Below are 15,427 nucleotides of genomic sequence, written 5' to 3'. Positions count from 1 at the left end.
TTTTCTGGTAGCATCTTTAGGATTCTCTCTGTATAGTATCATTTCATCTGCAAACACTGACAGCTTTACTTCTTCTTTTCTGATTTGGATTCCTTTTATTTCTTTTTCTTCTCTGATTGCTGTGGCTAAAACTTCCAAAACTATGTTGAATAATAGTGGTGAAAGTGGGCAACCTTGTCTTGTTCCTGATCTTAGAGGAAATGGTTTCAGTTTTTCACCATTGAGAAGGATGTTGGCTGTGGGTTTGTCATATATGGTCTTTATTATGTTGAGGTAGGTTCCCTCTATGCCTACTTTCTGGAGAGTTTTTATCATAAATGGGTGTTGAATTTTGTGGAAAGCTTTTTCTGCATCTATTATTATCATAATGGTTTTTATCCTTCAATTTGTTAATATGGTGTATCACATTGATTGATTTGCAAATATTGAAGAATCCTTGCATTCCTGGGATAAACCCCACTTGATCATGGTGTATGATCCTTTTAATGTGCTGTTGGATTCTGCTTGCTAGTATTTTGTTGAGGATTTTTGCATCTATGTTCATCAGAGATATTGGCCTGTAGTTTTCTTTTGTTGTGACATCTTTGTCTGCTTTTGGTATCAGGGTGATGGTGGCCTCATAGAATGAGTATGGGAGTGTTCCTCCCTCTGCTATATTTTGGGAGAGTTTGAGAAGGATAGGTGTTAGCTCTTCTCTAAGTGTTTGATAGAATTCGCCTGTGAAGCCATCTGGTCCTGGGCTTTTGTTTGTTGGAAGAGTTTTAATCACAGTTTCAATTTCAGTGCTTGTGATTCGTCTGTTTATATTTTCTAGTTCTTCCTGGTTCAGTCTCAGAAGGTTGTGCTGTTCTAAGAATTTGTCCATTTCTTCCAGGTTGTCCATTTTATTGGCATATAGTTGCCTGTAGTAATCTCTCATGATCCTTTGTATTTCTGCAGTGTCAGTTGTTACTTCCCCTTTTTCATTTCTAATTCTATTGATTTCAGTCTTCTCCCTTTTTTCCTTGATGAGTCTGCCTAATGGTTTATCAATTTTGTTTATCTTCTCAAAGAACTAGCTTTTAGTTTTATTGATCTTTGCTATCGTTTCCTTTATTTCTTTTTCATTTATTTCCGCTCTGATCTTTATGATTTCTTTCCTTCTGCTAACTTTGGGTTTTTTTGTTCTTCTTTCCCTAATTGCTTTAGGTGTAAGGTTAAGTTGTTTATTCAAGATGTTTCTTGTTTCTTGAGGTAGGATTGTGTTGCTATAAACTTCCCTCTTAGAACTGCTTTTGCTGCATCCCATAGGTTTTGGGTCATTGTGTTTTCATTGTCATTTGTTTCTAGGTATTTTTTGATTTCCTGTTTGATTTCTTCAGTGATCTCTTGGTTATTTAGTAGTGTATTGTTTAGCCTCCATGTGTTTGTATTTTTTACAGATTTTTTTCCTGTAATTGATATCTAGACTCATAGCATTGTGGTCAGAAAAGATACTTGATTCAATTTCAATTTTCTTAAATTTACCAATGCTTGATTTGTGACCCAAGATATGGTCTATCCTGGAGAATGTTCCATGAGCACTTGAGAAGAAAGTGTATTCTGTTGTTTTTGGATGGAATGCCCGATAAATATCAATTAAGTCCATCTTGTTTAATGTGTCATTTAAAGCTTGTGTTTCCTTATTTATTTTCTTTTGGGTGATCTGTCCATTGGTGAAAGTGGGGTGTTAAAGTCCCCTACTATGATTGTGTTACTGTTGAGTTCCTCTTTTATGGCTGTTAGCATTTGCCTTATATATTGAGGTGTTCCTATGTTGGGTGCATAAATATTTACAATTGTTTTATCTTCTTGGATTAATCCCTTGATCATTATGTAAGGTAATTCTTTGTCTCTTGTAATAGTCTTTATTTTAAAGTCTATTTTGTCTGATATGAGAATTGCTGCTCCAGCTTTCTTTTGATTTCCATTTGCATGGAATAACTTTTTCCTTCCCCTCACTTTCACTCTGTATGCGTCCCTAGGTCTGAAGTGGGTCTCTTGTAGACAGCATATGTACAAGTTTTGTTTCTGTATCCATTCAGTCATTCTGTGTCTTTTGATTGGAGAATTTAATCCATTTACCTTTAAGGTAATTATCGATATGTATGTTCCTGTTACCATTTTCTTAATTGTTTGGAGTTTGTTTTTGTAGATCTTTTCCTTCTCTTGTGTTTCCTGCCTAGAGAAGTTCCTGTAGCATTTGTTGTAAAGCTGGTTTGGTGATGCTTAATTCTGTTAACCTTTGCTTTTCTGTAAAGGTTTTAATTTCTCCATCGAATCTGAATGAGATCCTTGCTGGGTAGGGTATCTTGGTTGTAGGTTTTTCTCTTTCATCACTTTAAATATGTCCTCCCACTCCCTTCTGGCTTGCAGAGTTTCTGCTGAAAGATCAGCTGTTTACCTTATGGGGATTCCCTTGTATGTTATTTGTTGCTTTTCCCTTGCTGCTTTTAATAATTTTTCTTTGTATTTAATTTTTGATAGTTTGATTAACATGTGTTTTGGTGTTTCTCTTTGGGTTTATCCTGTATGGTACTCTCTGTGCCTCCTGGACTTGATTGACTATTTTCTTTCCCATATTAGGGAAGTTTTCAACTATAATCTCTTCAAATATTTTCTCAGACCCTTTCTTTTCCTCTTCTTCTTGTGGGACCCCTATAATTCGAATGTTGGTGCATTTAATGGTGTCCCAGAGGTCTCTGAGACTGTCCTCAATTCTTTTCATTCTTTTTTCTTTATTCTGCTCCCTGGCATTTATTTCCACCATTTTATCTTCCAGGTCACTTATCTATTCTTCTGCCTCAGTTATTCTGCTATTGTTTCCTTCTAGAGTATTTTTAATTTCAGTAATTGTGTTGTTTGTCACTGTTTGTTTGCTCTTTAGTTCTTCTAGATCCTTGTTAAATGTTTCTTGTATTTTCTCCATTCTGTTTCCGAGATTTTGGATAATCTTTACTATCATTACTCTGAATTCTTTTTCAGGTAGGTTGCCTATTTCATCTTTATTTATTTGGCCTTATAGGTTTTTACCTTGCTCCTTTGTCTTTCCAGAGCAGGAAAGCCAGTGCCTCTCCTTGCAAGGCATGCAGAAATATGAGAAACCTTTGGAGAATTTGTCTCCTAAGATTTTGATTCTTAAATCTGCTGGTTACTTTTTCCCTTCTATTCCAGTAAATTTATATTTTTAAACTATTTTTAAACTTATTTAATAATAATACTAATAATGTTAATATATGCACAGCAACATGGAGAGTGACTTGTTTGCCTGCTACAACTTCATGAAAATAAGCCTTCCAATCATGGTGAAAAGACATCTTCAACATACCAGGTTCCTACTCCTAAAGAAATTTGATGGTAAATTATATTAAGTATCAGAAGTTACAGCTTTGCTTATTTTTAAGTATTACTATTGTTTCATCAGAAAATATTTACTCATCCTTTATGTGATTTTAAAAGACAAGTCTTGTTGGCCTTCTAGCTTAAGATGGTAGACTGTACACAAGCATCTCTCTCCTCCTTCCTAAAATGGAAAAGATTAAAAGAAAGAAAAAACAAAAAACCCACCACAGCTCTGGGAAAAGAAAGATAATTTTTTCATGAATTCACGAAAAATGGAAAACAAATGGGATATGATTGACAGGATGAAAAAAAATGGAGATTCAGAAGATTATGTAGAAATAAGAGCCATTTTTCACCAAAGAAGTCCGGAGAAAATCCAAACTCAGTAATAAGAAATAGAAAGAGCAAGAGTGATCTATGAGGCTACTGTCAAGGTAATTAATAAAAGGATTGCCTATAGAACATCTGGGCCACTCTCCTCAACCCCTCAAAGTACATAGAAATGTTGGCAGGAATTATTTATGCTCCAGTGATAACCCTCAAAATTACCAGAGTTCCTAACATTGTATGTTGAAGCTGGAGAGAAAAGCAAAAAAGAGCATGAAGTAATTCCAGGCCTCTACAGTAGTGGAGGTTAATAAAAAAGAAAGGCAATGTCAGCCAGGAATGAAAGCTTTCATTGCCCAAAATCAACCCCTTATGCTCCTTACAGGACAGACTAGCCCAGGGCTTACAGTCAGCCCTCCCAGTTAGGGGAGAGACCTGTTAGAAAAAGCAATCTACCTAATTGCAGAAGAAACCCATACCAGCTAGCTATACCAATCACCATGATTATTAATTAAGCATTTGTTAATAAATATAACAGAGAGCCAAAGATTATCAGCATTTATGAAAAGCTAACAGTATGAATGAAAAGAACAAAATGAGCAAAGACAGAACAGACCCTAGGAGAAACAAAGATAATGTATGGGATAGAAAAAAACCTTCAAAGTATTCTAATTAGTATCTTCTAAAATATGAAAGGATATTGCATCCAAAAATGCCCATAAAACAAGAATGGGCTGCTCTGAAAAGAAAGAACCAATGAAAGAATAAGAGTTCTCTCAAATAATCTCCACTTTTTAATTTAAAAGTAGTAAAGAATACTGGGCACAGTGGGCACATGCCTGTAGTGACAGCCACTCAGGAGGCTAAGGCAGGAGGATCTCTTGAGCCCACGAGCTCTGGGCTGTAGTGCGCTAGGCCAATTGGGTGTCCACACTAAGTTGGGCCTCAACATGGTGACCTCCCGGGAGAGGGGGACCACCAGGTTGCCTAAGGAAGGGTGAACCGGCCCAGGTTGGAAATGAAGCAGGTCAAAAGACTGAATCAATGATATAGAGAGAGGAGAAAGACAGAGGGGCAGGGAATGGGGAGAAGACAGAAAGGATGGTAATGGGGAGAGAGAGAATATCTTAAAAAGTGGAATAAAAAGAATAAAAAATTAAAATGAGAGAAGAGTTAAGAAATCTGGAAGACTAAGCATCCACTAAAAATGAGCAACAGATGGGTAGGGTGGTGTGAGAAAAAAAAATTGAAAAACTAACAGAAAAATATTTTCCTGATATGAAGAAAGACTTGAATGAAATAATTGAAGGAGCTCACCAAGGGTCAAACAAGAAAAATGAAAAAGGATAAAACACCCAGATGCACACATGAAAGTTCTGAAATCCTCCAAATAAAAACATTGTCCCAAAGCTTCCAGAAAGAAAACAAAAACCAGGTTCCCTATCTGGAACCAGACCTCTCATAAACAACACTTTAATCTGGAAGAATATGAAACAACGCTTTCAAACTTCGACTGTAATTCAAATATGGGGAAGAATAAATATGTTTTAAACATACAAAGACTCGAAAATTTCAGAAAACATCAGTTCTTGAGAAAAAGTTTCAAAACATATTCCAGAGAAATGAAATGAGAATCCAAGGAAATAGAATGACAAAAGATACATGAAAGAATATTAAACCAAGAAACAAGTAAAACACATAGCTACGTTGAAATTATTGCTGGCAATTGGCTGTACAGTTTAATGCAAGTTATAAGAAAGGAGTTCTTTTCAAAGTAGAGACATAATATTAAAAACAAATAACAACCCAAAACTATAATCTGTGATTTCAATAATAAATGAAAGATGGAGAAAGGAAATACAGCAGTAAAACATGCTAAAAGTCGTAACTATTTTAGGAAGGAAAAAATAATAGTAACTAATCTTCAGTATTCAGAGAGATAGGAAGATAAGAATTTCTTTTGAATTTAAAAATAAACAAAATAATTTAAATTAGAATATACATACTACAAACAAAGAGGAAAAAAGGGAAAAAATTCAGTAAAACCAATGAAAGAACAGACAAAAAGAATACCTACCATATGATCCAGCTATTCCACTTCTAGGTGTCTACTCAAGAGAAAAGAAAGCATATGTCCATACCAAGAACACATATGTTTATAGCAGCTTTATCTGTAATAGCCCCAAACTGGAAACAACTGAAATATTCATCAACAGGTAAATATATATATAAATTGGGGTAGACACATACAATGGAATAGTACCACTTAGAGATAAAAAGCCAAGGTCAGCAAACCATCCTACAGCTGCTACTTGTTTTTGTACAGCCCACGAGCAAAGAATGGCTTTTACATTTTTTAATGTAAAATGGTTGAAAAATCAAGAGAAAGTTTCTATTTCATGAAATATGAAAATTCTATGAAATTCAAATTTCAGTGTCCATAAAGTGGAACACAGCCACACTCATTTATTTGCATATTGTCTAGGGCTGCTTACACTCCACAGTGGCAGAGTCAACTTGTTGCAACAGAGACCGTATGGCCAGCAAAACCTATAATATTTACTATCTGGCTGTTACAGACAATTGTGTGGGATACAGCTAGGTAATACTTCAGGGAATTGCTTTAGCCTTCAAAGTTGAAAACTAATTAGCTAAGCATCTTATCTCAAGAAGTTAGGAAAAGAACATCAAAATAAATCCACAAAAATAGAAGAAAGAAATAGTAAATGTGAGAGCAGCAATTAATAAAATAGAAAATGAATTCACAATAGAAAAAAATCAGCAAGAGTTTATTCTTTTCAAAGAGTAATAAAATTCATTAACTACTGGCAGGACTTATCCCACCCAAAAAAGAGAAGTCACAATAACCAATATCAGGAATGAAAAACTACGAATACTGCAGCTATTAAACATATAATAAAATGATACTGTGAACAACTTTGATAATAACTTTGAAAATTTAGATGAAATGGAAAATTTTTCCTAGGAAAAAATATATAACATACTAAAACAGACTCAAGAAAAAAATACAAGATCTTCATTGTCCTATAACCAATAAATTGATTGAACCAACAGTTGAAAATCCTCCTCAAAAAATTCCAGATGTCCAATGGCTTTACTGGTGAGGTAGTTGAAAATTTAAGAAAGATATAATTCTGCTCTTTTACAAGCTTATCCAGAGTGTAGAAAAATAAGAAACACAAAGATCATTTTATAAAAGTAGATGTAACCTTAATAACCTGATAATTTGACGAGGGCAGGAGAGAAAAAGAGAATTATAAGCATAGATGCAAAAATTGTATAAAAATATTAGCAAACAAAATCTAGATACATACAAAATGTAATATGTAACAGACAGCTGTATTTATTACAGGAATGTAAGTTTGTTTTAACTTTGAAAAAGCAATCAATATATTCAATTATATTAACAGACTGAAGAAGCTACATCATATCAGTGAGTGCAAAAAAAGCATATAATAATCAACATTCACTCCTGATTAAACAAATTAAAACAACCTCTTAGCAAAGAATGAAAATAGATGGGAGCTCACTTAATATTATAAAGAGAATCTCAAAAAAACACTATAGTAAACTTGATACTTAAAACAATGAAAACTTTCCCTTTAAGATCAACCACCTGCAAGACAAGGGTACCTGCAATCACCACTGCTATTCAGCATTGAACTGGAGGTTAGATAACAAGGACAATACAGTAAGAACAAGAAAAGTTATAAAGATTGAAAAGGAAGACACAAAACTGTTATTTGCAAATGATGTCAGTGAAATACCTAGAAAGTAGAATCTACAGATCAATTGTTAGAATTAATAAAAATTTAAGCAAGGCTGCTGAATACTTAATATACAGAAATCCAACTGCATTTCTATATACCAGCAACAAACTGAAAATGAAATGTTTTAAAAGGAGATAACACTGACAGTAACATTAAAAAAAAATAGCATGTATCCAGGAATAAATCTTATAAAAGATATGTGAAATCTCTAGGGGAAAATTGCTTCAATAAATGCAGCTGTCGGGTATCCATAAGGGAAAGCATGTTATTGGACCCTTACCACAAACCATACACAAAAATCAGTTCCAAGGGGATTAATGATCTTAAGGTAAAAGGATAAATCTAAAGAATGAGGAGTTAGCCTAAGGAAAGAGAGAGGGAAAAGCATAGATTTGTAGCTAAAATATGGCCTATGTATTATATTAAAAGCTTTTTCAAACAAATAAGAAAAAGATGGACATCCAAGGTGGAGGAGGGAGCAGTCAGTTCTTCTGACATTACTCTTAACGTTTTCAAAATTCGTGAGCAGGATTTTAAAACTCTAATTATTACCTTATATTTTGCCGTTCTTGATCAACACATCTTATTTGTGATGCAAGCATTTTTTTGTGAACCTTAATTTCTTCGGTCCGTTCCTCCATAGCAGTGTGTAATTGCTGTTTTCTTTCTTCCAGAGAAAGAACTTCTTTTGCCTTACTGTGAAGCATTTCTCGAATACGTTTAACCTCAAGTTTTAAAAGATTGTCTTCTATCATCAAATCCTATCAACATAACAAAATCATCAAATATTGAAATAATCATTTGCATATCGAAACCAAAATATGTTTCCTTTTTATTGCTACAAAAGTCAAACTTGAAAATACAACTTTTTCTAATTTGACCATTGACCAAGATATTAACTAGGGTTAAATTTAGATTGCTCTGAGTCATGACTGATTTTCCTTTTATTTTTATTTTAAGGAAAGGGTTTATGGTTATTCCAAGTCTTTTATTATAATTCAATTTTAAATTCAAGTTTACTAAAAAAACAAAAAGAAGTTATTCCTAAAATTGAAAGTTACAATGTCCAGCAAATATATGAAGCCCAATGGATGAGCATTTTTATATTCTAAACTAAATCTTACAAAATAATGTGTAAATACATTTTTATTTTAAAACAGTTCAGTCATGAGTACAGTGCTGACACAAGATCACACTAACAGATCAATTTGCAGAATAGAAAGCCCAGAAAAAACACTCCAGAATATAAGATTTTACTAATTCAAAACAAAGCTTGTTAGCTCGAGAAAAGATTAGATCCCCATATCTCATATGTACCAAAAATAAATACCAGATGAATGAAAGAACTTAATGTAAGAGATTAAACCAGTGCAGCCACTAGAAATAGTAAATATTTGTTTGATTTTTAGTGTGATGAAAAAGTTTCTAAGCATAAAAATTATACAGGGAAAAACATTTAAACATATAATGTTAAAAAAAAGTTTTTATGTCAAAAAAAACTGAATAGGGCTTCCCTGGTGGCGCAGTGGTTAATCTGCCTGCCAATGCAGGGGACACGGGTTCGAGCCCTGGTCTGGTAAGATCCCACATGCCACGGAGCAACTAAGCCCGTGAGCCACAAGTACTGAGCCTGCGCGTCTGGAGCCTGTGCTCCGCAACGGGAGAGGCCGCGACAGTGAGAGGCCCGCAGACCGCGAGGAAGAGTGGCCCCCGCTCGCCGCAACTGGAGAAAGCCCTCGCACAGAAACGAAGACCCAACACAGCCAAAAATAAATAAATTAATTAATTAATTTTAAAAAAAAACTGAATAGAAATTTAAGGACAATGGGACAAATATTTATGAGTTAATATTTATGAGTTAATATTTTAACATACGAAGATCTTTTGCCAAGCATTTTAAAAATATAAACCACCTGGGGACTTCCCTGGTGGCGCAGTGGATAAGACTCCACGCTCCCAATGCAGGGGGTCCGGGTTCAATCCCTCGTCAGGGAACTAGATCCCACATGCGTGCCACAACTAAGAGTTCGCATACCACAACTAAGGAGCCCACGAGCCACAACTAAGGAGCCCGCCTGCCGCCACTAAGACCCAGCACAACCAAATAAATAAATAAACATATAAACCTCCTAATGGAAATATGGGCAAGAAACTGAACTAGAAATCCAAAAGAAAAATTATGGAACATAACATAATATAAAAAAATGTTTAAACATTTTAATTGAAACATAAATATTTTAAATTTTATGTTTAAACATAAAATGTTTTAAAATGTCACCAATTTCTAAAGTGCAGACTAAAAACAATGAGATACCATGTTTGCCCATCAAATTAACAATAATTTTATGAATTATATTATCCAGCCCTGGTGGTGGTGAGTAAAATAGAATGCTTACACACTGCTGGCAGGAGTATTAACTGAACCCTCTAGAAGGCAATTTGGCTTGAAAATAGTTTCAAGACACCAAAAATATTCATTCTTTTTGAACCATAATTATACAGCTAGAAATTTATCCTAAGGAGCTACATGAACAACTGTACAACGAAATATGTGCACAGTACATGATAGCACCATTTAGAATAGCCAAACACTAGAAACAAACACATATCCAAAAATAGGAGATGGTTAAATAAATTATGGTAACTTCATGCAATGGACTGTAGGAAGCCTTTAAAGATAATTAATGTTTAGGAGACATGTGCAATATACTTTTAAATTTTTGAATACAATATATAAAGCCAGTTTTCTTTAAAAGACTGAAAGAACATAATATACTGTAACACTGTTTATCTTCTGTACAGTGATTATAGTGACTTATTTTCTTCTTTATAATTTGGTATTTAAAATTTTTCTACAATTAGCATGAAAATATGTGGTTTTTAGTATTATATATACATATGATTTTATTGCACCTGTTTCAAAGCTTTGGCTTTATTAAGTTCTTTCTCTGATCTGTCATTGAAGAGGTTTAGTTCATTTATTTTGGTCATGAGGGACTGTTTTTCATCACGATTTTTACTATTTGACTTCTTGATAAAGTAAAGATCATTCTGTAAAGAGGAAAAAGAGGTACGTAAATACATATTTTAAATAACAATATTAAATACATACTACTAAACATGACTTACATTAAACTATATGCTCCATTAAATATTTATAATAATATATTATAAATCTCACCCTTCATGCTCTTATGTCTCTAATAGAATATACATGGATATTCACATAGAAGCATTTTCATTTTTATTATCTATTGATGTTTGGGTTCAGTTTGAGTTCAATAATTCTAGGAAATATTAAGTATGATTACAGTTCAAACTGAATTATTAGGTGGTTGCCATTTATGGGGAGAAATGGGAGGGTGGAGTTCAAGCTTTGGTTAAATACATGGTTCACCTTCTGGAGTTCATTATTTGATTCAACCCAAGTCTCAGAAGGTAAAAACATTAACTGTCTGAGAAAGCATAGGGTCTTGGTTAACTACAAGCTCTGGAATCAGACAGCCTTAATTATATATTAGCCATCCAACCCCAGTGGGCAGCATACTCTTCCTCAGTTTCCTCATTTCCAAAATGGAGATGATAACAATACCTACCTACCTGGGTTGTTGTGAGGGTTAAAGAATTTACTGTCAAAGGATATGTGCAACAATGTTTGACACATGGAAATGTCTATTATTATTATTATTATTACATATATAATCACATACTGCTGGAGAGAAAAATGCTAGATAAGATCTAATTCCACTGAATGAATAAATGGGTCATACATACTCAGATATTAGTTTTCTAGCTTTATACCAGTTTGTATCCTCCCTCCCACTCAGAACCAGAACAAGGTTTGTTCCCTTTGTCCCCCCTTAGTCCCTCTTAGGGGACATAAAGCAAAAAGTTTCTATTGCCAAGATCTCTCTCTCTTCCTCTGTCCCTTCCTTCCTCCCTCCCCTGCCCTTCTCACTGCCTGTATTTCTCTGAACTATCAGGACTTAAGATTGAAGCAAGACATTAAGAATTTTTTTTCATAAAATTAACTTTTAGAATGAAATTTTTAATTTAAGGTAGTTTTCAACCAGAAGAAATTTGTCTCTACTATTCAAAATAAGAGATGGAGTGGCATGGGAAAGAGAATGCAGAATGACTTTACAATCTAATGCTACTATTGAGAAGAGAAAACCTTCATTAGAATGTTAACTAGTTTTAATATCTTTAAAAATTCACTTGCATTTCTATTAATTTATTTACCTCCCTGTCAAAACCAGCTGGGATAGGCATAAGTACTAGCCTACTGCATAATGGACAGAGCCCCAGGGTAGATAAAAGGGGGAACGCTAGAACCATCCTCACACAGGAAGACAGATACAATTCAGGCTAGGGTCAAAAAACATGTCCAGATACAAATGTCACCCTCCTATTATTCTGTAGCACTAATATTCTCATATTCTATGTAATTAAAACAATACCATTTATTGAGTACCTACTAAAAGCACTGTGTTAAGACATACATTGCTTCTAATTCTCCCAAATGCCCTAAAATAATATTAAATATTGTTTTCCATTTTAAAATGAGTAAACTAGGACTCAGAAAAGTTAAAATAGCAGTTAGTGGTGTAACCTTGACATTCAAAACCAGTTCTGCTCTTTTCCACTAAACCAAGGAAACAGTCTTTTAAAAATTTAATCAGGCTACAAACTACTCCAAACCAATATTTTGTCATGTTAATTTTTTTTTCCCCTAATTTAAAAAAGTAGTAGCTCCCTTTCACCTTTGTAGCCCTTAAGGAATTCAGGGCAATTCTTCTTAAAACCACTAGAGGACACTCATCACTAGCCTTTCCAGCTGTTTAACATTTAAAACCTTTGTAGTTCTCCCCATATTCAGGTCCATGTTTTCACTCCTTCACTCTTACTTCCCAGTTAAACTTTAACATAGGTTTTATATTACATAGGTTCCCCTAACACAGGTTTTATATTACCATAAACATTAAAGTACCTAAAGATGAAGAACATTTTTACCGTATTAACAAAATTGAGTCATCTGAAATATGTAACTAAGTAAATATTTGAATAACAATAGATGACCCATAAAAGAGCAGCTTCTTTTAGATGCCACTTCAGAGATAAAAAGCAATCAAGTTATTATGGCAGATACATAATAGAAAACTGGAACTTATCAATTTTTTAAATCATGTACTATTTAAGACTATTTTTAAGTCACATGGACCACGGATCAAATCCTAGCTGTAATCATGGACAAGTTACTTAATCTGTAAAACAAGTATTAATATCTTCATCACAAGACATTTATAAGGATTAAATGAAATAAAATACTAAAGGCATATACTTAGCATACAGTAAATGCATAATCAATGGTAATGTTACATTCTCATAGTCGGTATAGAAATATAAGCATTAGCTCATACATTTGTTATATATATGGGTAGCTTGGCAATTATCCTATCCAAAGTCAAGTCTTAGGAACATGTTGACTTAAAACAAAATGATGACTAGGATATTTGAAGCATAAAAAGTATTTTAGCTAAGTTACATGAAGCTTCTTGATCTGTGTTTCCAAAAGGTTAAATGTAGATTTTTTCTCTTCCAATGTCTTTTGAAGTTCAACAGTTTTTGCTTCAAGGGCTTGTTTTTCTTCTGAGTTAATTTCTCCCTTTAACCGTGACATTCGGCGTTCCACTTGTTGAATGTAAAAATCCTGTTACAGGTTTTAAAGATAAGTTAGTAAGGAGAAACAGTTAAAACCATTTCTATAAATGCAAAAACACTGTAAATACTTTCTTATGAATTTGGCCTGATGTCACCATTTACTAAAGTCACTTTCACCCTTCAGTGATTTATAGGATGAAATCTTTCTTACTGTAAGGGGAGAAAGAGCAAACTATTCTTCAACAACCAGAGTACGTGACAGTAACACAGAACTAATCTTCTGAAAATATAATAAAGCAGCTAGGTGGTCATTTATCATACTCCCATGATGGAACATCAGTAAACCCAGTGGATTTACATGGACATGGATTTTTTGAGGGTACATTTTCTAAGGAGTACAAAAAAAGAGTCACAAATTGTTAGCCATGAAAGTCTCAAATATGATGAACTTCTAAAGAATTATTTTGAAAATTATACTTTAGCATCTGTAATTTTGAGAAACTAAGAACATATTAGATGGGGAAATTAAGATGTAGAGAGGGAGGACATTAAGAAATTAACATGAGACAGAATATATAAATAGAACAAAAAAGGAAAAAATTTAAAAATATTTTTTGGTCCGGGGGTGGGGGTGGGGATGGGGATGCCGATGTTTGCACAACATACAGTCTTAGGGGTTTGGGGGGTTTTTTGTTTGTCTGTTTGGTCACGCTGTGTGGCATGCGGGATCTTAGTGCCCTGACCAAGGATTGAACCGGGACCTCCTGCAGTGGAAGCATGGAGTCTTAACCGCTGGACTGACAGGGAATTCCCAACATACAGTTTTTCTAGGTTTCAGACATCCCATTCCTTGTTTTGTTTTACTCCCGGTCCAGTTGCTCCAGGTTCCTTTAAAGCATGGTCTCCCTCACTAGAGCTGTCGATCCTCTTCTCTATTTATTTCAGATCAAGAAAAAAATAGCTTTTAAGGCCCCCTCACCCTTCACTGACCTAACATGATATCCCATCTTCAGCATCTGTATATCCCCCCACCCCAAGAGTTCTTAGAAATCTTTGTTTTCTTAGGACACTGCAGTATCTTGACCATCACAATTATAACAAATCAATATGAAGACATTCATAAGAGTAACATCTACCTGACTGTACATAATTTCTTGCTGCTGTAAGGTTTCAAAGTCCAGTTTATGTAACTGATGGTTGAGGTGCTTTAGAGAAGAACGGGTTCCTTCAATTTCAGATACAACAGCTTTTTCTTTCATTGTCTCAGTCTGTAATTCCTGAACTTTCTTAAATAGCACATCCTTCACTATGTTCAACTGAACTTCTACTTCCTGATAATAAGAATAACAATGATTAATGAAATATAATACCTTGTAATGTTTTATTGCATGAATATTATAATTGGGGGGTCATAAATGAACCCTCACTTTAGCCCTTAAGAATATAAAGCCCTTCCCACAGTTTCAACAAATCCCCAACATTGCTTGTAGTCTACTCTAGTCTAGTAGACTAGAATAGTAGTTTTCTATTCCTGTGTCATGACCTTGATCTGTCATCTTAATTCTCTCCTATGTCACCTTAGCCTTAGAACTTAACCATTCCACTGGTTTCCTTAGAACATAAAATATACTGAAGACACACAGCTTCTAAGCTCACAAAGTTTACTAAAGTCTTGAGAGTGTTAAGGGAAGAAATCTCCCACCTTCTTTTTGGCACTATCCAGTGGTGAGCAGATAAATGTTTAACCATCAGCTTTCTAGTAGATGGGAGGTTACGGGGAAGAGGCTGATTTCTATGATTATTTTATTCCCACTATGGCCAATTTCAAGCTACTAACATGATTCCTCTAAATGCAGAGCTAGGAAGAGATATGCCGTAGCAGACCATTATGCAGTATATCTACTAGACGGATATAACAGATGTTAATAGTCTTAAGTAACCTTAAAAGCATAGATAACAGTAAAATGCAGTAAAATAATTTGGAAGTGATATGTGCTGAGTACATATTACTTTTATTTTTAATATAATTTATTTAATTGTAAGTCTATATAATTTGATTTTTAATAGTAGCTATGTTTAGCAGCTGACTTAAAAAATTCCAGAAAATTTAACTATCAGCTCTTGTGAGCTGGTGAGCACTGGCCCCAACACACTACTGGCACTATCACTATCCCTTACTCACACCTTGCCTGCAGTTGACTTCCCTACATGTGCAGCCCTCTAGGAAATAGAAACCGGTACCCCATTCCCACTTCTCCTTTCTCAGGAGGCAGGTCCGTCTTGATCTC

The 15,427-nt window shown here is 34.3% G+C and overlaps 1 protein-coding gene across 1 annotated transcript in view; it reads right to left on the bottom strand.

Annotated features, from left to right (window-relative positions):
• Positions 1-15,427, bottom strand: part of CCDC39 (coiled-coil domain containing 39) — a 45,314-nt gene that overhangs the window by 11,169 nt on the left and 18,718 nt on the right. Inside the window, exons 10-13 of the mRNA XM_061193373.1 lie at positions 14,276-14,470; positions 13,024-13,188; positions 10,392-10,529; positions 8,031-8,239 (exon numbers count right to left, since the gene is read on the bottom strand). Of these exons, the coding sequence (XP_061049356.1) occupies positions 8,031-8,239; positions 10,392-10,529; positions 13,024-13,188; positions 14,276-14,470 (707 nt within the window). The remainder of the gene's footprint in view (positions 1-8,030; positions 8,240-10,391; positions 10,530-13,023; positions 13,189-14,275; positions 14,471-15,427) is intronic.

This window comes from Eubalaena glacialis, chromosome 6 (genome assembly GCF_028564815.1).
Source record: "Eubalaena glacialis isolate mEubGla1 chromosome 6, mEubGla1.1.hap2.+ XY, whole genome shotgun sequence".
Taxonomy (NCBI): Eukaryota; Metazoa; Chordata; class Mammalia; order Artiodactyla; family Balaenidae; genus Eubalaena; species Eubalaena glacialis.
The sequence above is the reverse complement of the archived record's forward strand: the minus strand, read 5'-3'. Positions and strand labels throughout refer to the sequence as shown.